The sequence below is a fragment of the Pundamilia nyererei genome, unplaced genomic scaffold (genome assembly GCF_000239375.1).
Source record: "Pundamilia nyererei isolate P.nyererei 1_Seehausen unplaced genomic scaffold, PunNye1.0 scaffold00132, whole genome shotgun sequence".
In the NCBI taxonomy this organism is placed as follows: domain Eukaryota; kingdom Metazoa; phylum Chordata; class Actinopteri; order Cichliformes; family Cichlidae; genus Pundamilia; species Pundamilia nyererei.
Window position 1 is genome coordinate 22,402 of NW_005187533.1, and position 21,481 is coordinate 43,882.

The following is a 21,481-nucleotide window of genomic DNA, read 5'->3' on the forward strand; positions in this document are numbered from 1 at the left end:
CACACACACACACACACACACACACACACACACACACACACACACACACACAAAGGACAAACACAGTGGTCTTTGATTCAAGATAACTTTTTCCACATGTCAATCAGATGATCCAGTCCTTCCTGTAGACCATCAACCAGCAGGCAAACTTTACCCGAAAAAATGCTCTTATTTGACTTCTTCAGCTTCTGACCATTCTTTTCTGTAAAATAAAGATCCATTTCCTTGGTAAAAGCTTGAAGTAATTTCTCAGATGACGTCCCACCTGATTGTGCAGCTCTCCCCCCATGAATGTCTGTGTTGCTTTTTCCATCACATAATATGTATAACATCCTCACCGCATCCAGATGAGCGCCTGCACTCTTTAACCTAGCAATGCCGTGCCTTCGCAGCTCCATCACTGTGAAGATAATATAATCTAGACAGCGTTCCAGATCAGCGACACCTTCCATGTAGTCATTTACCAGTTTCTCAACTGCCGTCCTCGTCACCATCTTCTTGCTGACTATAGCGGCGTGAGCGCCCATACCTACAGCAGATGCAATCATGCCAGAGCCGACAGCTGTCGCAATCAGCGAGGCACCCATGGTCACCGGAGCTAGGACGATCCCCACCACTGCAGCTACCCCTCCCACAGAAGCCGTGGTCCCTCCGGCAATACCCATGTTTTTGTTGTTCTTCTTGATCTTGTTTAGCTTCTCACAGATGGAATGGAAATCTGTGATGATCTTCTGCAGGTCTTCTTTTCGTTTACTCATTAGAAGATTGTAGAGACGCCAAGCCTCTGCAACATTCATGGATCTCTGACTGATTGAGCTTCAAAGAGCAGTGACAGAAGAGACACAAAGTTGTAGCTCATGTAATTAGGTACACAACAGCTTATCTCGCTGACTTCCATCATCACGCTTATGCAGATTTTCATGTTTTTGGTTACCTCGTTTCATCCTCTTTGCTGACACCATAGAGTGACAAAGACGAATCAGAGGATGCTGAAATGATTGCACAGAAATGAATACAATAAACTGGACAATATAATAATGCTCTGTGTTAGCAAGGATCATTTTTCACAAATCTTTTTCATGTTTTTTACATTAATTACTACTTCTTGGAATAAAAGAAAGAATAAAAATGCCTTTTTTCAAGGCAATTATGAAACAAATTTTTTCCTTACTTATCATTCTGTTGAACCAGGTCAATAGCCCGCTGAGGTCCTGAGGAAAACAGATCATTTTTATATGAAAATCACTCGCTGACGAGGGAAAGATCACATTGTACTAAATCACAGTTAGATAAAAGATCAGGTAGACTTTACAGGAAAACCCTGATCTTTGTCATGCATTTGTCTGCAAACACCAACTTGTCATTTGTAAAAACAATGAACTGACTTACATCCATGTCCTTTTTACCGTAACAGTAACCAAAAGACAACTTTAATACATGTGTATATTATGAAGCGTGCGTGTCGTATAACTGCAGAGCGCGCTGTCTCTCTCACCAACTCCTCTGAATCATCCTGAAGGATCTCGAGGTACCGAGGTGTCTCAGAGTGCACTGATCTTCCAGACACTGAGTGTGATGATGGTGGGTTCAGTGGAAGCTGTGGTGGTGTGTTCTGTAATGGACATAATATTTTGGTTGTCAGCTTTCCTATAACAGGAATACTCCAGTTCAGGTAAATAAAATAAGCCACTTCCATAGCTGGAAATTGTTATAATCAACTTCAAGATCATTATTATTTCCATGAGTTTCACAGGTGACTCTGCTGTGGAAATTTTCCAGCCGTGAAAGCCGCTTGTCTCTCACAGTTGTGTTATTGCTAGTCACAGACGTGGTACACAGAGGAGAAATCCAATTCAACTGATTTTTCCTCTTATGTCAGGGTTTATACATTTATGTCACTGATGTTATACAATGGGTCCAGATTAGGGAGATAAGTCTGTGTAGTCCCAAAAAGGTTGATTCTGTTCATCTGGACTTAGCGTGGGAGAAACCTTTCGTTTTTAAGAAGATTTTATATATACTACTAGATATAAAATCCAAGTGCCTTAGTTTTAAAATGACTTGGTGTTCAGGACTGGCAGGCCTTTCAACAGTACAGATCATGAAAGAAAACCCACTTCTTCAAAGAGGCCGGTTGCCTTGAATGTAAATGCTTGAAAAAGAATTTGTGGCTTATGAAATTCAATAAAAAACTGTGACTTTATAGCGTGATGAAGCACAGAGATATTTTTTAAAAGCGATCAGCTGGTAGCTCAACGTACAGACTTGAAACTTGGACAAGTTAATCAGTGGACCGTCACCAGCTGTTGTGACAAATTTCAGAAATTTTAACTCACAAAAAAATATGTGAGCTGCTATGGACCTGCATGGTAGAGCAGGAGGGAGATAATGTAAAAACATATAAACACTGTGTAGCATTAGTTTGTGAAACCCGAGAGAAGTCTGAATCCATATTGCATGACTTTTAATTTGCAGTTTACCCGTGTACTGTAGTTGTTTCCAGTGACGTTCAGTGATTCCTGAGAACGAGCCTGTGAGACAGGAGTTAGATGCGTGGAGCCTGCAGGGGAAGGTGGGGACTGACATTCTGGCTTGTTCTAGTCACACACAAAAAGTTAACATAAGACAAATATTTCATATAATACTATTTTAACTAGAGAGAGTCAGGTCCTATTTATGTCCTCTTATTGTAATACTTATTTAGCTCCAGCTTAGAAAATATTACAATTCACATTCAGATGTCTCAGAGAAGTCTGTCTTTACATTTATGACATGAGGGAAATATCTTGTTGAGCATGGAGCACTTACCTCGTATCTCTGACTCGCTGAAGACTGTGTTTCATAATATTGGGGGGGACTTTGAAAACGATGAGGCCGAGGAGGGGGAGGAGGAGGCTGTTTAATATGCAGATCTGGATTCTGTGGCAAAAAATAAAGTGCAAATTACACATTTATTTAGCATTTAGCCAGAAGCAGATCTTTCAACAGATTAATCCTCCAAAGACAAAACCAAATCCAGAAAAGGGAATAAAAACAGATCTAATGGAAATAAAAAAGCATTTTTCAAAAGGAATAAATGGAACAGGTTGGATCAGGAAGTCATTTCTGGAACCAGTGGCATATTAGGTTTTTTACAGACAAGAAATATTTTTATTACTAATCTTAATGCTTAAAAATAATCCCAAAAATTCCCTTTGTGGGTTGACCTTGATAAAGTGTGCTTGTCAGTGCTCGACACGTAATATAAGTGTGGTGTAAAGTCTTTATTATCTGTCATTCCATCTCTTAATGATGAGCGCATGCTTTTCTGCACTGTTAATCGCTGTGATGGCGTGCATCCAAGGACCAACTCTCATACTCGTAAAGGCGAAGAGTTTCTCCCTGAGATAGTGCTGCTGCTGGGGGATTCCTGGAGATGAGATGAAAAGAAAAGTTTGTTAGTCCGGTTTGTGGTCTGAGAATCAACGACCTACTTCCTCTCAAGTTGTAGTTGCATGATGTGCTTGAGTATGAACAAAAATCTGAGTGTAGTCCAACATTTTACAGAGCTGAGTATTCCTGCTGTTTACTGCTGGGTTGGACCAACATTGCCACAATATTACTAAAACTCTGGTAAAATATTATCTCGACTATAGTTGCAAGCAACAGTGAATAGCCAGGCAGTTTAGCTGGTCAAAGTTGACGTGGCAACTGTAGCCAGTGATCAAGAAACAAAGTTTTGTGGCAAGAGATGTAAACAGTTGCTGAAATATAATCTCATTTCCTGTGTGAGGGTGTCTCCACCTTATTCATTCGAATTTAGTCAAACTGAAACTCGTTTGCTTCAAAAGGGATGTGTTTAAATACAGGTCCAGCTTTGACTAGCTTTGGCTGGTAGCTCAAGATACTGACACGAAACTTGGAGAAATTAATCAGGGGACGGTCACCAACTGTTGTGCCAAATTTCAAAAATGTTCCCATACATTTAATGGGCTGCCGTAGAGCTGCATGGGGGAGCAGGAGGGAGATGAAGAACAGATCTATAAACCGGTGAAAACGCTATGTTTGCTTGTATAGGTTCAGAGAAGCTCAGAGAAGAAGCGTTCTCTGTAGTGCATCACTTTAAGTTTGCGGTTTAGTTTGCTCACTTACGTTTGGTGATTCCTGAGAAAGAGCTGGAAAAACAGGAGTTAGATGTGTGGAGCCTGCAGAGGGAGGCCTGGATTGATGATCTGATGTGTTCTTTAAAAAAAAAGAAAGAAAGAAAGAAAGAAAATGAAAATGCATAATACTATTTGATTCAACAAAGATTCAGGTTCCATGCATGTATTTTTGTTCTAATAACAATTTAACGCCAGCTTAGAAAATAATATATTACACATTCAGATGTTGAAGAGAAGTCTGACTCTACGTTTATGACCTGAGGGAAATATCTTGATGAGGATGGAGCCCTTACCTCGTATCTTTGACTCGCTGATGAACTCATCTGGCCATAACTGCTGTGGGAAGCTGGAAAACGATGAGGCTGAGGAGGGGGAGGAGGAGCCTGTTCAATGTGTAGATCTGGAGTCTGTGGCAGAAAAATAAATTGCAAATTATACATGTAGCATTTACAATAAATTCAAACAATTTTCTGGACTGGCAGGAATATCAAAGTCAGTCAGAGCATTTGAATTAAAAAAATATACACTCTCCTGTCAAGAGATTTATTCTAAAAGACACTTCTTCAGCGGAGAGTCAGAGAGTGGAGAAACACACGCTGCAGTTTTTACTTGCAAGGGCGGTCAGAGAGCGCTCACATCAGAGTGGGGGCCCTGTGATGTGCGCTCTGTTCTTGCACTTGTCTTTATTTATACACAAGAATAATACAACAGTGAATACATTTGTTCAGTGGAATGTTGATACGTGAGCAGGTGCATATGTGGTTGTGTATGTTAGGTGTATGTGTGTGTGATTCTGAAGGATGCGGCCCCTCTTCTTGTTAGGGAGTGAAGATAAAAATGTTCTCTCCACTTCCTGGTAGGGAGTGAAACCGCTTGTTCAGCTCTTATTATCGCTGTGAGAAGAACAAGTCTTGTAGTGAACAACAGTCTAAGTCATCAAAAGGTTATTATGCAGTATTCTATCACATGCAAACTTATATCATTAAAAGCTTATACTGACTACTAAGTACAATTTTCCATTGACATCTCCACAAACTCTAAATGTCATCACAGAATACATCTACAAATAGACAGTGATTATGTGGGAATGCTGTGGAAAAGCCATCGCTAGTGGGAAGAGCATTAGGAAAAACTTTCAGGTTAAAAAATTAAGCTTCCAGTCATTGAGTCAGCTATGGATCATATCAGAGACGTATTGAAGAAGAGGACCTTTGAACAGGATAAACATTCAAAGACATTACCAAATTCACAAAGGGATAGCGAGAAAAGGACTAAATGGAACAAAGGTTTGGCCTGATCAAATGCAGATTGTGTTCTCCATTAGTTATTCCTGTGACTTTCTGGATTCTTGTAACTAGCACAGAATGAATGTAAAAGTTAGGCTTGGCCGTGAGTTTGAAAAGTGAATACAACTCATGGTATCTTAAACTTTCAGTCTTTCTAGGAGCCTGCATGTGGTGACTAATGTGGTTCCAAAAAGGCATGAAAATGTACAGAAATAGATGCTTGCTTGTTCAGTGACCTCATTAAACACCTCCCAGCTGAGTTTTTGGTCTTTACCAGCACTGCATGATATCTATCTTGATCAATTCTGGCCCCAGCTGGAGTAAAATAAAACTAGTGACTGATGTCACAATGGCTACACCTTTTCTTCTATATGGTCTGTGGTTTTAACACTGACCTGTTATATATAATACGTCAGCACAACTCTGAGAAGTCCACATTTAGTTTGTGTTTTTGTCTTATGTTCACGGAGCTTGTCTAACAACCATGAAAAGGCATTAGCTTCCTTGTCACAAAACCCACAAGGACGCATAGTTCCCCAAGTATTCTTTCTAAAGATAAAAGTACTTTTCTACCATCACGGGTGAATGAGCATTTGAAGCGCTTTCTGCGATTGCTGGTTTTTCAGCATTTTTTTTAGTATCGGTTGGTGGTTTGGGAGCAGGGCGAGCAGGCTGAGGCCTCTTATAGCCCACAGGGGATCCACTGGAAGTCTGGTCACAAAAAAGAGGAAATGAATCAATACATACTTATTAGTATCTGCTATCTTTATGAGCCAATATGTGATTAAGTGAAAAAAAAGAGCTCAACTTACCGCAGTAGGTGCTGTGCTTCCAGCCTTATTGGAGGACTCAGCTTTGTTGCTGGTGCTATTGGTTTGTTGATATAATTTCAACCTGGGTGCTGGTACAGGCTTGACTTTAATTTCTGGTTGACCTTCATGTGTGTCATCAGGCTGTCAAAAATAGCAGCCAATTAGCATTTTGTTATCTGCTACCCCAGTGCCAAACAAGCAGGGACGCTGTGTAAAATGCAAATAAATGCAGAATGCAATGATTGAGAAATCTCATAAAGTCAAATTGTTTTCAAACTGTTTAAAACTGTCTAAACAGAGAAATATACCATTTTTAAGAAAAAAATTGCACCATGTTTTTTACCAGCTCCTCTTCTTCACAAACGTCTGCTAGACTTTTGGGAATGAAACGTTGTCTGACTGTAGGCAGGCAAGTTCACAACCAGGACTCTTCTACTACTAAGTCATGGTACACTATTAGATGCAATGTGTGGCTTAGCATTCTCTGCTGAAATGTCATGGAAACTCTAGATGGGAGCATATGTTGCTCTAAAACCTGTGCATCCCGTTCAGCATCGACGCTGTCCTTCTAAACGTGCAGACTGCCAATGCCATAGGCACTAATGCAACCCGTTAGAAATGCAGACTGTTGAACTGAGTGCTGATAACAAGGCGGATGGTTCTGTTCCTCTTCAGTCTGGGGAACACGACATCCACGTTATCCATAAAGAATTCCAAATTTCTATTCGTCTGACCACAAAAAGGTTTTCCACTTTGCCTCAGAGAAGACAGCAGCATGATAGTTTGCCCTCTTGCGAATAAAATATGGGTTCACAGGATTTGCAAATCATTGCATTCTGTACAAGCAACAGTTTAATTACAAAAATATTGAGTTTAATTAAAGGAAAGCTGAAAGATTTGTTTATTCACATACAAGGCCTAAAATTCCATTTTTTATACTGCTATAAATGTTCAGAATTCTTCTAAAGAATAGATACAATGTTTAAATTAGAAGTGTGAACACCCAAAAAATAAAGACTCAGCAGTTCATGGACGCAGGAGGTTAATGTGAATCAGTTTTTACCAGTAAAGCGTCCGGGTCCTCGTAGATAGGCTGTTGGATTTCATCTGAGCTGGCTGACTCCATCGTGTCATTTGTCCTTCAGGGACTGGATGACTTTGGGGTTAAAAGTGTGACAGAAATGAAAAAAAAAAAACCTCATTATTTTTGATAAGGGAAAAAGAATGCCTATTTGTTTAGTTGATTTGTCAGGAAAACACAACTTATAATTAGATGTTACAAGAAATTCTTCTGTTAACCAGGAACTGCTAGGAAGGGATTTTTTTTTACCATTTTTTTTTTTAAGTTCAGTTTCTATACATTTTATCTCCTGACAATCTTTCAAAAACCTAACTTAATACCTTCCTTTCCCCAGCTCCACCTCTACAACATATAAGACTACACATGTGCATATGATAGTATGTGGCTGTCTATGGATTGGATTTTAGCAGCTATCATGGGCCAGTTATGCACTTATGGCCCTCTCCAGGATTATTGGTTTGTTGATATCTCAGGAAAACACACTTATAAGAACAGCAGTGAACCACTGAAGGCCTTCATTCTAGATTTAGCAAGAATCTTAAAGACACGTGTCAAGATTAGAGATGAAAAAGTTTGTTATGTCATATTTTTAAGGACCTGATGTTCAGCCACACCTGACACTGCCGTTAATAATGGCATTAGACATTATTTTAGATGATTTTCTCTGACTTTATTAGCTCTGTTTCAGGCAAAGCTATTTTCAAGTCCAGTCCAATGCAATCTCTACTTGCAACTGGCCATCTTTACAGACAAATTGCAGCAAACCGCGGCTTTCCTGTAATTATTTAATACTTTTATACTGTCTTCCTCAGCTAGACTATAAATACTTGTTTTGTTTTCTCATGGGTTATAGGAGAAAAGTTGGGTTATGCAGTTAAATGATCAGACTCGTGCAAGGAAAAAACAATACATGCCTAGAATGCAATGACAAGTTAGCTTATGTGTGACTTGCATCGCTGATAAAAACGAATGTGTCTTTCCTAACAGAAGCCTTTACAGGAAGCGTGCGACACCTGCAAACACATCTGCAGTCTGGTTAAAAAGATGTGTGAAATCTTCTTTGAATGAACAATTATGTTCCAAAACATAATTGGAACATGGGATCCAGTTATGTTTTACTATGTCTATTATATCTTACACTAAACTGAGTATTTAACTGTATAAGCTGCAGCATATAGGTGATAGCTCTTCAACTCATGCTCAAACTCTTGGTGATGGTGACATTTTCTTTGTAACATTATGTAGCTTTTAGGCCTTTTAATGTTCTATAATATTAATATTTTCTATAGAATATTCTTTTAATTCTATAAAAATAAAATAAATAAACACAAGAAAAGGCCATTCTTACCACCGTGCTCCTGTTTAGAAGGTAACTTTATCTGCTATTCCTTGTATTTTCCTTCATGACTCCAGTGTGTTAAAGGATTTTAACACACTGGATGCTGTACTGGTAGCACCTGTCGCGCCACAGTGCCTGCTCCTCCCACCAGCGTCATGATGGAGGCGCAAATATGTGGGTGGATCCAGTTTCTAGACAGATGAAAAATTGGATAGTAACCTAAAGACAACTTTCAAACCCGTTTGTGTGTGTGTGTGTGTTGGCCATTTTAGTTTGGTTTTTTTTTTCCATGCCTGTATACCTGTCAGTCGATAACACACTTGTCTGTGCAGGGGATTTAATCTAAAACTTGTTTGACAGGCCAGCTGTGCACCTGCTTTGACAGCAACTGTTTCTCATGCTTCATCGTGGGATCTCTCAGATTTCTGCCAGTTTGGAGAATGACCGACCTAAGATCCTGTGGGTCTTTCAGATACAGATGGACAAAATGATGGTGGCTAACCAACCGGACATAGTGGTGGTAGACAAACAGGAGGTTCCAAATTACAGCAACATCAGGAAGAAGGAACACGAGAAGCTGGAGAAATACCAAGGCTCAGAGAAGACTGTGAAAAAATGTGGAGGGTGGTAATCGGAGCACTAGGTGCGGTGACTCCCAAACTAGGCGAGTGGCTCCGGCAGATCCCGGGAACAACATCAAAGATCTCTGTCCCGAAGAGCGCAGTCCTAGGAACAGCTAAGATACAGCGCGGGACCCTCAAGCTCCCACAACTCTGGTAGAGGACCTGAGCTTGAAGGATAGACCGCCCGCCGGGGCGAGAGCTGAATCATATATATATAAATTCCCCATGTCCATCCCTTCTTCAACACAGTGTATCGATCATCTGATGTCTGTTTCCAGCTGAATATCTGTCATGAAGCTCAAATCAAATCATCACAAACTGGTTTCTTGAACATGACAATGAATTCACTGTACTTAAATGGCCTCAGCTGTCACTAGATATTAATCCAATAGCACATCTTTGGTTTATAGTGGAATGGGAAATTCACATCATGGACATACAGCTGGTAAATCTGCAGCAACTGTGTGATGCTGTCATGTTAATATAGACCAGAATCTCTGAGGAAGGTTTCCAGCACCTTGTTGAATGCATGAAAAATTAAGTTAACGCAAAAGGGGGTCCAAACTGATACTAGTGAGGTGTACCTAATAAAGTGGTTGGTGTTCTGTGTTTCCCTTTCTATATTGAGTTGTCTCTGGATGAGGTCTCTTTGTCTCCTGCACATTTCCCAGCCTCCCCTGGTTTTTGGACTGTTCACCTTAGGACTCGGGTTTAGATCACAGATTACAGCTACTTCCATTTTGTTATATAATTATCTGTCATATGACGTGCTGTTGGGCACTCTACACCACACATCATCACATCCCTGCCTATATAAACAGTAGGGATAAGTGTCTAATGCTACCCTTTTACTCCAATAATTACATGGATGTTTAATATATTTGAACATACCTAAAACAGTGTATCCAACCAACAATTTCAACTGTGAGGTAACAGTCCTAAGTGAAAACAAGCCAAAAGTGTGCATATTCATATTTGAGTAGGACTTTAAATGGTGAGCTTCTAAAAGCAGCGGTCAGTGATTTGGACACTGTGGAATGACTTTCTAAAAGTAGCAGAAGAAAAAAAATCGAGTCCTCGTGGCTTGGTTACTTCCCTATTTTATCAAAAACCACAGGTTGAATACTACTCGCCATGTCAAGCATTTGTAAAAACCAACTATCTTATAAACACCAGTGCCTTTACCAAAGATGCAACTGCAGCAGGAGCCCATGTTTTTGAAACTCAATTGACACACACATCTCTCTAATTCTATTTAGTCAGGTCTGTGTTTGAGGAGCCTCATCAAAAGTAGCCTTTCACCAACAGCCAGTAACAAACTGCATGTTTACAGATTATTCACCAAGCTTTTTGTGGGACGTTTTCCATTATTTTAACACATCTGTGCAATGCGCAGTGAGCAGAGTAGAACTCGTGATCCGTCACACACCTAGTGCGCCTGTTTGTAGCTCTGAGTGACGGCCGCACTCTTCAACCAATGGCAGCTTCCTTTTCATTACTGCCCTCCAACCGCGGAGCCGCAGAGCGGACAAAGCCGAGTGAGAGCGGATGTTATCGAAGTACTTTCACTCAGCTTTAGTGCGTCAGTTGAAGTAGACGGTTCCGCGTTTCTGCGTCCATTAGCCTCGGAAATTAAGTGGACTTTTACTCTGGAGGTCAGAAATGAGTCGACTGCAGATACTTTGTGTGGCCGGGGTGCTGCTGCTAGCACAATGCACCGCCATCCTGAGGTAAATAACATTTATCTGCCAGTAGTGATGTAACTTGCGCGTGCTACTATTGCTATCCGTCCCTCTGACTTTAGATAAGGATTCATGAATGCTCGCGTGCTGTTGTCCTTTCCGGTCTGAGGCAGCACCTGTCGCAGGTGTACTTAAAAATATTATTTACTGCCAGTTTTGTCCACTTGAGAGGCTTCAGTGTGAGAAGGGTTTCCGTGTGGACAGCACCAGGAAGCTGCATCTTTGCGCGCGTGACTCGCGCGCGCATCCTTTAATTAAATCTCGTTTTGTTACGGCAGAGTTCCTCTTTATAAAACAAGGAGCCTGCGCCGCCTGATGAGCGATAATGGGTTGTCCGTGGATGAGCTGCGGGCTTTGGCGAAGAGCACCGGATCACCGGACAGCGCTCCATCCCCACAGCTGCCCGTGGAAAGGCTGACCAACTTCTTGGATGTATGTATCACCTGCAGGACACTTCAGTTAAAAGTTACAAATTAACAGTTCATGCATGAGCGTAAATACACCTAATGTTAGTGTGCAGGTCTTATTCAAGGGTCAATCGCATATTTTAACCTGTGAGAGAGAGATTTTAAATTAAGTAAATATTAGACTTAAGCACCTGTGATAACACATGTTTTCCCACCCTTTTCTTCTTTGCCCTGTATTTGAAATAACTTGGGGGATGGAAAAAAAAGTCTGAGATTAATGCTAAGATTAATTTTGTGCTGAGAACTAGTACAGCTGAAAGGCAAACTGTTATATTGGCAGTAACTCCTGCACGATCCTGCTTAACTTTGTCGGTACTGCATTGTTTCCCGGTTTTGTCTCCTCAGTCTCAGTACTATGGGATTATAAGTATTGGCACCCCACCACAGAACTTCACTGTGCTGTTTGACACTGGCTCCTCCAACCTGTGGGTCCCCTCCATTCACTGCTCCGTGTTGGATATTGCCTGCTGTGAGTTTGAATATTTATTTATTTGTTATTTTTGAAAAAAGAACTTCAGATTCAAAAGCTTTTAGTAACTTTAATGCCAAAGTTTGATGGGTTCTTTCTCTGCCCTGTGCACCACCTTTCCACAAGATTTTATGAAAATACACTGTGGTTTTTACATAGCACTCAACAGTCAGAGACAGAGTGCTATTGACTTATTGGAACCACATCCTCATTTAGATTTGACAGCATATGTGGTGGATAATGGCAGGGGCCTCTCAGGGGCCTGGGAGCAGCTCACTGGGCAGCTCCCCATGTATGCAGGAGTATGAAGTCCAACAAATCCATGAATTTTAAGTATGATTGATGGTTTTCTCTTATCAGGGTTTCATCACCGCTACAACTCAAAGAAGTCGAGCACATATGTCAAGAATGGCACAGAGTTCTCCATCCAGTATGGCAGGGGCAGCTTGTCTGGCTTCATCAGCGGGGACACTGTCACTGTGAGTTTGAGAAACACTCAGTCACTATCACTAAGCTCTTTGTTTGACTGCATTTCTCAGTTTTGGTGATCACACCATTCCTGGCATTCCTTCGAAGCATTTATTGTGTATTGACCATTCCCTCTTATTCCTTTGGCATGGATTGCAGGTTGCAGGTCTGTCTGTGCCTGGGCAGCAGTTTGGAGAAGCGGTGAAGCAGCCCGGGATCACGTTTGCCCTTGCGCGATTCGATGGGGTGCTGGGCATGGGCTACCCCTCAATATCTGTAGCTGATGTCATGCCGGTGTTTGACACGGCCATGGCTGCCAAGCTACTCCCCCAGAACATTTTCTCTTTCTACATTAGCAGGTTGGTATGCAATTGACAGTTTAGCCTTACACTGCTGTATTATTTAAACTGTGTGGAGAAGTCAGCTGTGAAAATGTGTTTGGTGTTTTTTGCTAACACGATGGCTTCTTTTTACTTTTACCTTCCACCAGAGACCCGACCGCAGAAGTAGGAGGGGAGCTGACGCTGGGAGGGACAGACCCGCAGTACTACACTGGAGACCTGCACTATGTTAATGTGACACGAAAGGCCTACTGGCAGATCGGGATGAACAGGTGAGAAGGAACCTGAGTGGCTTTGTTCTTAAAAGTTGAATAGTCCACATGACACATGACAGACTTTCTGTTCCCTGTTTGTCATGGATACTATCCGTGACGTCAAAGTGAGCGTGCATGCAGGAAAAAACCATTTCAGATTAGATTAGGTTAGATTGTTATTATTTCTGCCTACAGAAATATATGTTTCCATAGTGTGGATCTGAGCACATTAAATGCATTAAGGGTATAGGGAATAGAAGGGTGCAGGTGGGTAGCAACACAGTTTGCAGAGGGGCAGCAGCTGTGCGTAAGTTAAAGCAGTATAAGCAGTGTGACATATGTGAGATTTGCCAGTTGGATGTGTAGGCGGATGAAAGTTGGGTTTAAATGTGTGGTGAACAGCAGATAGTGAACATAAGCTCATGCCCCTTCTTTCTTGGTCCCACCATGCTGGTTCCTTCTTACCGTCCCCACAGAGTTGATGTTGGCAACCAGCTGACTCTTTGCAAAGCCGGTTGCCAGGCTATCGTTGACACAGGGACGTCCCTAATTACGGGTCCTAAGGAGGAAGTCAAGGCACTGCAGAAAGCCATTGGAGCGATCCCCCTGCTCATGGGAGAGGTAAAGATGAGTGTGTAATTACAAGCCACCCACTGCATCTTTCCACCTTGATTTTTAACTTAATTTTGACATACATTTTCTGTCCCCTTCAGGCCTTGATCGAGTGTAATAAGATTCCAACTCTCCCCGTTATCTCTTTCGACATTGGAGGAAAGACGTTCAACTTGACCGGAGAGGATTATGTCGTGAAGGTATTGACTTAAACCAATAAGAAGTGGTGTTTTTAAGTCATAATAAAATCTAATGACAGTTTTTGTAATTATTGCCCAAAAACTGTAAGAAACAATCATCAGTTGTCACATGTCCTTTAGTGGTAGTGAGGTCAAAGATGATGATTGCTGAGGGTAAGGAGTAAAATCTTTCCCCTTGTTTGCAGGAGTCTCAGCTGGGTGTGACTATCTGTCTGTCAGGCTTTATGGCCATGGATATCCCACCTCCTGCAGGACCCCTCTGGATCCTGGGAGATGTATTCATTGGGAAGTACTACACAGTGTTCGACAGGAATGCTGATCGCGTGGGGTTCGCCCCTACCAAGTAGACAATGAAACAGTGTAAGATATACTGCACTTCTCCTTTTTAACAGTAATTTCACTTTAAAAGTCCCGCAATGCAAAATTTCATCGACAGCCTTGCTTTATTTGATTTGCAGAGATATCTGACATTTGCATGCAGAAATGAGGTTTTCATGAATCACCAAATGATTTGCAGTGAGCTAATAGGGACGCTACATTAATGACCACAAATCAAAGGAGTGATGTGAACAAAGGGACTACTACAACCCATTTCTTACACTTGACTGTTTAAATACTTTTGATTTTTTTAGCTTTAACATATATTTTATAGAATACTATGCAAACCTGTGCATTTCAATGTCTTTGGATGGTTTAAATTTGTGTGATTTGAAGTGTGCGACACCTTTTGTACACAAAAAGCACAATAATATGAACAAAAGTACTGGGCTACCTACACATTACTCCTGCAGGAGCGGCTGGAAATCCATGCCATGAAGCTCCCAACATACAATTTTGGTGCCCATGTTAACGCCAGCAGAGGTTTGGACCTCTACAGTTACGGAGCCAGGAGAGCAATGGCAACTTTAATGCTGTCAGTGACCCCATCCTATAATTTTATATGGTTTGACTCTTTGTGGCTTGTTTTCTGAGGTATCTAAACATTTCCACTTTGCAATACCGCTTATAACTGATTGTAGAATATTTAGGAGGAAAGAATTCCCCAGGCTGCCTTGTTGCAATGGTAGCCATCCTATTACAGCACCATGCTTTAAGGTGGGGCCCACTACTGTTGTCCATACAGTGTATATGAGGATTTGTGTAACATGCATTTTTGAATTTGATTACTGACTTTTGACAAAATAAAACTTTAAAATAAATAAATATTTTGTCACTTTTTTTGGGAGACATGTTTATTAGTTGTAACCCATCAGTGTGGAATCACAATATGCTTTAAGTCAAAAACAACAGGGTGCAGAATGTCATTTTCATTTTTAATGTAGTATACAAAGAGCTGCACTGTTCAATGTTCAGCTTGGGGGGGAAAAAACAAAACAAAACAAAAAAAAAAACAGCTGGGAAAAGTACATAGCATGCAACATGGTTTATGGCTAATATGCACTCCACAAGGTAGAGGTAGTGATCTACTTTGGGTTTTGTTTACAACATTACAAATGTGGCACAGTGACTCCCCTAGTCGTTTATAGCATAAACTGGGTCAGCAAAGGAAGACACTTAATTTGCAGAGAAAGAAGATCTACTGTAGTCATTTTTTTGTCCACACATCCAGATCAAAGCACTTAATGAAGCACAACAAGGAGTACATTACATGTTGAACCTGCATCAGTGCAAATAAATATGAAGCTCTTTTTGGTTACAAATGTACAATAAATACAAAAATATTTATTCCCCCCCCCCCCCCGTTACTGTTATCATCATCATCACCATGTAAGTGGTTATTAACTCGACGCATAACGGAACTATAAACGACCCCTCCATTATGTACACAATACAAATAGTGGGATGGGGACTGAGGGGACACTTACTCCATATCACTGCATTTTCTTCACTCTAAGGCTAAAAGTGACGGCAGACAGCGGTCATGTGATTATTTGGATGACATATTTTGAATACTGTTTTTGAGACTACTTGTCAGTGAGGCAGCTATAATAGTTACTCTACCGGTCACCTGACCATGAACTGATAGAATAATTTCACTTTAGAAACCCTGGCTATTACAGCTGCTGTTACATAACTGAAGATCTATGGGTAGATCCCTGTGCATCAGATCATGAGCCAAAACATTAGCACCTGTAATCTAGTCAAATATAGGACGATCTGACAGGCACACAGATCTGTTATGTGTCACAGCGGCAGTACTGATAAACAGTAGTCGTCCTCTTGACCTGCTTGATGTGGACTTGCGCTGCTCTAATCTGTGTCTGGCAACTTACACAACAGACTGGCACCGACAAGTTAATCAGGGTTTATATGCAAGCACACAAAGACAACAGGCTCTACTCTGACTGTGATCTGAGGCTTCAGTTAATACTGAGACTAATACACCAAAAGGACAAACAAACCCCCTGCGGGTTAAAACCATGTTTGTTGTTCTTTAACTCTCAAATTGCACGGGGACAACGGCGGAAAAACTGCCAACACAAAAGAACCATCTTGCTACTAAAGACACGGAGGCCCAGATGGAGCAAGTGAATGCAACACATACTGGATATAGTTTAGAGCAATAGCAGGAAATTAAAGCAAAGGCCAAGAGATACAGCGCTTTCAGTCCTCCTGAATGCCTAACGTTGTTCCAAATTTACAGCAGGACACTAGTAATGAGAGAAAATGAACAAAATTAGGATTAAAGCATATCAGACCTGTGGATTAAAGCAGCAAACATGAGTCTGGAGATGAGCAAAAGCAAACAAAGAGCAACTTTGTATTCAATCATCACATGAATCCTCTTTTTTACTTCTCCTTTTGGGGAATTTCATCAACCAGCGACTCCCCAGAAATGTCCTCTTTCTATTTATAGTAAACTTTAAATCAGTTACCTTGGTTGAACGGTGTGGAGCAAGACATGGACATACAACTCTGTATTTAAACCTGTTCCATATTAACACATGCAAGCAGCAGACGTTCCAAACACACACTTAATGACTGTTTTCACATACCCGAGGTAACGTAAAGCATACAATAAAAAAGCAGCCACTGTATTAATGAAGATTCCTCGCAGATGTCATTCAGGATGATTAACGGTTTATTAACTTTTGAGTTGGCATACACACACGCAGCATTACACTCTGTTCTTTGAATCAAATCCTAAAAACTGAGTTAGCAATCGGTTCATGTAACCCTGACCTGCATCGGACACGTCTGTATTCCTAAAACACTGGACTTCAAGTGTAACACATTTCAAGTCTTCTGCAGGAACTCAACACTCGACCATAATGGTGCATCCATTCTTAACTTCATTAACACAATGGCCTTAGTGAGAGCCATCAGCACCAAAAAACCACCTCTGTTCTCTGAGATCAAAATAATATTTGGATCACAACGATACGTCTTTAATGTTAACATATCCCCAACATTTGAGTAACTGCTACTGTGTGTACGGGCCTCTGCATGTAGAGGAGGCCATGACTAATCAAGAGAGCATGTGTTGCACAAGAGAGGATTATTCCATGCACATGTTTTTATTCCCTCAACCTCGTCACAGCTCAGCATTACCATTCAGAGGTGTGGTGGCTGTGCTGCAGTTCTCAGCAGCCCCCCGGGATCAGACAGCGCACAGTAGAGGGTATACCCTAGCTCGTCCACTTCTTGATCAGTCAGCTCACAAAACAAGTTCACTTTAGGGCTAAGGGCACACGGCAGCTTCCCAGCCTCCAAGTGCCCCACTAGCGCTCGTAGCAGCTGAAGGAAGCGGTCGGCCAGCGCTTCCTGAGTCCAGTCACCTTCTTTTTCACTGAGCAACAGGATGGTATTAGTGAGCTGGCTGGAGTTGAGCTTGTGAAGGGCAGGGTTGAGCTTGCACACAGCCTTCGCCACTTTGAGGCAGGTGCAGCGGCAGCCGCCATCCTCCTGATCTAGTGCCCTGAGCCGCGCGGTCTCGGCCACGCGGAAGCTCTGCCGCCACAGGTTTTCGTGGCGCTCTGCAGCAAACCGGTGCGGTTTGGCAATCAGTGAGGTTCCATCCTCCATCACGAGCAAAGGCAAGAAGTCCACATACAGCTTCCTGTCCGTCTCGTACTGTACCTCCAGAGTCAGCGTTTCGGCGGGAACCACGGGACGGATGATATAGTCGAGGACACTCCCTATAGCTGGCCAGTTAATAGAACCTGCAACAAGCTTCTCAAAGACTTCAAGCACTGATTTCGGGGAGAGATAACCTCCGACCATGCATCGGTCCCAATAGCTGCTGCTCCGAGGGAAATATTCCAAATTCTCCCTACGGACAAGCCAGAAACCTGGGACATTCATGATCGTGTCCTCTCCGGGGATGGACGACCACAGATTCTTCTCCAAGACAAGAGGCACCATGAGCTGGGCGTGGTCGGCTGTTACAACCTTGGAGGCAGAACAGGGGAGAATGGTTTCCAATTAAATGAATGTGTCATTATGAAAAAAACAATCCCCAAAAATAAGCGCTCTTACCTGAAGGTCATCGTACAGACTGCCACTGAGGTACATCTCTCTGAGCGGCATGTCAGGCAGTTTGGCATGAAGAAACACTCTGAGCTCAGCGCAGATGTCCAGCGCCGCCCTCCTGGCCATGGCCTGCTCCTCAGCAGGGATGTTGACATTATTTTGGTAGAATTCCCACAGGTGTTCTTGCAAAGACAGACGCATCCGGGCCCGCATCATATCTGACCGGGTGGCATCGCTTCTTCCCACAGCAGCTCGACCCACAGCCCTTCGCAGACAGTCTGGGAAGAAAACAAGTTACAGATGCATTGTTTTAACAAGTGCAGCAGGATTTTGTGAGATTTCCTCATCTGCGCTTTCAGGAGGAAGCGATGGGTAAAAGTGTAATAGGATGGGAGTGGCACGGTTATGTTCCCTAAATATTTGAATGTGACAGAACTAAATCTACGAAGACTAACTGAAGGGGCTTCTACAGTTTCTATAACATTACAATTAAAGATTAGTATAAAACAGCTGGGTATCTAAACTTAAACGAGCCAGCACCCACTGTAAAGGAAGAGCAAGAATCCTCCAAACAGGCTGTCTGTCAGCAGATTAAACAAAAACATTTAAAAAAAGATGAGAGCTGGCCAATAGTCTACCTCATATATAAGTTATAAATTAAAGGACAATTTGCTTCCCCTCACCTGGTTCAAAAGCATGTGAAGAAGTGGGCAGAGACTGCAGCGACCTGCTAACTGTGGACTTCATGTCATGGTTTAAAACCCTCGGGGACGACCCCATCCAGGCAGGCTCCTCCCAGCTTCTCTTTCCTGTCTGCTCCATCTTTGTGGGGCTGGTGGGAGCACTTATGGCACGATCATACATCTGCACATAAAATTCATTGTATTGGTATTAGTTAGTCCACCCCCCCCCCCCCCACACACACACACACTTTTCATGATAGTACTCACTCTTTTGACGGCTAGTGTTGCAATGCCAAGCATGGCTGCCCCTCCCACCCCCAGCACAAGTTTGGCATTTGAAAGCATGAAGTCAATAGCTGTTCCAATCCCATTATCATCCTTCTTTCCTTTTCGGTCTCCGTTCACCCCCGCCATCCTGGCACTGGGGAAAAAAAGAAAAAGAAGTGGAGTCAGGATGCCTAGGGTGGGAAGAGCCAAGAAATCAGTGGATAGCTCATCACCATGTGATCTTGTTTACATCACTTCCTACAAACTAAACCATTACAAAGAATGTCTGTTTACTCCTGACGTTTTACGTGTAAACCCACCTGGAAGATGTACCTTCGGACAACCTTTAACCCACCACCTGATGGCCCCTGATCCCCTTCCTCCTACATAAGCCCACCCAGTCGGCTGCTGAGAAAGAACCGGCCCCTTTTCAGGGCCTCCTCCTTATCTTCTGGGACCGTCAGTGCCTGGCAGCGGCGAAACTCGCGAGCCACGGCGCGGCGATAGTAATTCCGGTCTGTGTACTGAAGGTGTCGGCCTGCCCGGAGCAGCGCCCTGTAGAGCTCCAGCACGGCACTGCGAGACCAGCTGCCCATCAGGGATCACACATGGAGAGGAGGGGGATACCCTTGCTCCTGTGCAAAGGGTGAGCACAGGGTAGATGATTAGAGGACTGAAGTGACAGTTAGAAATGGCTTCATCCGTGTAAAAATCCAACCTTTAAAGTGGAAAACCAAACATGCCACACGCTGTAAAAACACAGCTGCAGCGTCAGCTCAGACTGCCACGTTAGCCTCTGTGTAAACCTAACCAAGCAAACACTAAAGCTCGCAGTCTGTTTTCTGGCACATGCTATGGGATCGTTTCATCAGCGAAAAGAAAGCGTTGCCGTGTTACATACCGAGGCTCACTAGTCTTTAGAAAATGGCTGGATCAAGTCACATCTCTTTGTAGCACAACACGCTAACTAGCTGCCGAAGCAAGCGCTGACCTTACTTTCAGCCAGCTTTATGGACAAAATATGGTCATTGAAACGTTTGTGCGAGCGAGGATAAACGAGCCACACAAAGACACAACAAAACAAATCTAAGCCACCTACTTCTCAGGAAAAAAGGACCAAAGATAGTTTGTCTTCTGGGGGAAGCAGACCTCTGCTCTAGCCGGGGGTCAGACTCGATAGTGGAAACCGGAAACAAATAGTCTGCTATTCATACAGTATATCCGGGTCAGTTTTTAGTGTTTTTTTACGCTTTTATTTTGAATTAATAACATTGACCGTCGAATTATATTTTTAAGAAATTGTGCCTTAATTTCAATTCAGTTTTAATTTATTAAAATCACAAAGACACAACATTTATTTATTTTTTATTTATTTATTTAATAATAATAATTAATTTAATACTATGAATCTATATTGAAATAAGGTTATAGCTGATACCTGTGTAGTACTGAGGTCCTAAAGTTCAAAAAGGTGATGTTTTTCAATTTTGTGTTTTCACTATTTTGCTGTGGTAACAGCAATCTCCAGACAAAGAACTTTTTCTTAAACTTGATTTGGAAAAGGGTTTTATATATAGGTCTGTTGTATCTAAACACGGGTAATGTAATGCACTGTACACTGGAGCTAGTCAGTCATTTCTTATCCAAAATGCTGCAGCCACATTACTGACAGGGACAAAAAAAGAGAGCTCACATCACTCTGGTGTTGGAAGGCTTTTTGTACGTTACAGAATCAGGTATAAATTGGCACTGTTTGTGTTTCAAGCCTTAAATGGTCTCGCGCCTGCAAATGTGGTGGATATTTAAAGCTTATTTCAAATGGAGCTCATGCATTTGCTATCATTGCACTAAAACTCTGGAATTACCCTCCAGAGAGACCCTGGACAAGCATCAGCTGTGGCTATTTTTCAAAAATCTAAGCCAAAGATATACTTTTTCTTTCATACTTTTCTTTCTTTCATACTAAACTGCTGATTCTGGAATTCTGTCTGGAGGATTGGTTGCTGTTTCATGTTAAAATTGTGAATGCATGTAGCATAATTTTTTGTCCAAGTGTCACTTTTTTCTAATCTTATTGGAAGGATGGATTAAAATTGACAAACAAATAAACATTTAATTAATATTAAAAGATGAAAACTGATGCACTCAATTTTAATGCAATCAAGAAAGAACTTTCTGTAATTTTTCTCTATTGTGGAGAACAGTACATATATATATATATA

The 21,481-nt window shown here is 41.9% G+C and overlaps 3 protein-coding genes across 3 annotated transcripts in view; 1 reads left to right on the top strand and 2 right to left on the bottom strand.

The window, feature by feature from the left end:
* LOC102204616 (apolipoprotein L domain-containing protein 1-like) overlaps positions 1 to 1,229 on the bottom strand; it is a 2,269-nt gene extending 1,040 nt beyond the window's left edge. Inside the window, exons 1-3 of the mRNA XM_013913427.1 lie at positions 1,172 to 1,229; positions 935 to 989; positions 339 to 816 (exon numbers count right to left, since the gene is read on the bottom strand). Coding sequence (XP_013768881.1) covers positions 339 to 816; positions 935 to 989; positions 1,172 to 1,229 — 591 coding nt within the window. The remainder of the gene's footprint in view (positions 1 to 338; positions 817 to 934; positions 990 to 1,171) is intronic.
* A 9,546-nt stretch (positions 1,230 to 10,775) lies between these two features.
* On the top strand, positions 10,776 to 15,039 carry napsa (napsin A aspartic peptidase). Its single transcript, XM_005743456.2, has 9 exons — positions 10,776 to 11,013; positions 11,304 to 11,457; positions 11,838 to 11,961; positions 12,322 to 12,440; positions 12,589 to 12,788; positions 12,920 to 13,042; positions 13,501 to 13,645; positions 13,738 to 13,836; positions 14,022 to 15,039. Exons 1-9 carry the CDS (start codon positions 10,946 to 10,948, stop codon positions 14,181 to 14,183), a joined length of 1,194 nt encoding a protein of 397 aa, XP_005743513.1. The 5' UTR covers positions 10,776 to 10,945; the 3' UTR covers positions 14,184 to 15,039.
* A 96-nt stretch (positions 15,040 to 15,135) lies between these two features.
* Positions 15,136 to 20,457, bottom strand: mief1 (mitochondrial elongation factor 1). Its single transcript, XM_005743457.2, has 6 exons — positions 20,359 to 20,457; positions 19,580 to 19,894; positions 19,260 to 19,413; positions 18,993 to 19,173; positions 18,316 to 18,587; positions 15,136 to 18,228 (listed from the first exon to the last, which is right to left on the bottom strand). The coding sequence occupies exons 3-6, from the start codon at positions 19,404 to 19,406 to the stop codon at positions 17,392 to 17,394; spliced, it is 1,437 nt and encodes a 478-aa protein (XP_005743514.1). The 5' UTR covers positions 19,407 to 19,413; positions 19,580 to 19,894; positions 20,359 to 20,457; the 3' UTR covers positions 15,136 to 17,391.
* Positions 20,458 to 21,481: the final 1,024 nt, after the last annotated feature.

Bases quoted from the DNA above. Each gene is read 5' to 3' on its own strand.
- mief1 (XM_005743457.2), bottom strand. From the start codon at position 19,406: ATGGCGGGGGTGAACGGAGACCGAAAAGGAAAGAAGGATGATAATGGG. The intron at 19,174-19,259 runs GTGAGTACTATC...TTTTATGTGCAG, and splicing joins CAACACTAGCCGTCAAAAGA to ATGTATGATCGTGCCATAAG. The intron at 18,588-18,992 runs GTGAGGGGAAGC...TTTTCTTCCCAG, and splicing joins TTCACATGCTTTTGAACCAG to ACTGTCTGCGAAGGGCTGTG.
- napsa (XM_005743456.2), top strand. From the start codon at position 10,946: ATGAGTCGACTGCAGATACTTTGTGTGGCCGGGGTGCTGCTGCTAGCA. The intron at 11,458-11,837 runs GTATGTATCACC...TTGTCTCCTCAG, and splicing joins GGCTGACCAACTTCTTGGAT to TCTCAGTACTATGGGATTAT. The intron at 13,646-13,737 runs GTAAAGATGAGT...TGTCCCCTTCAG, and splicing joins TCCCCCTGCTCATGGGAGAG to GCCTTGATCGAGTGTAATAA.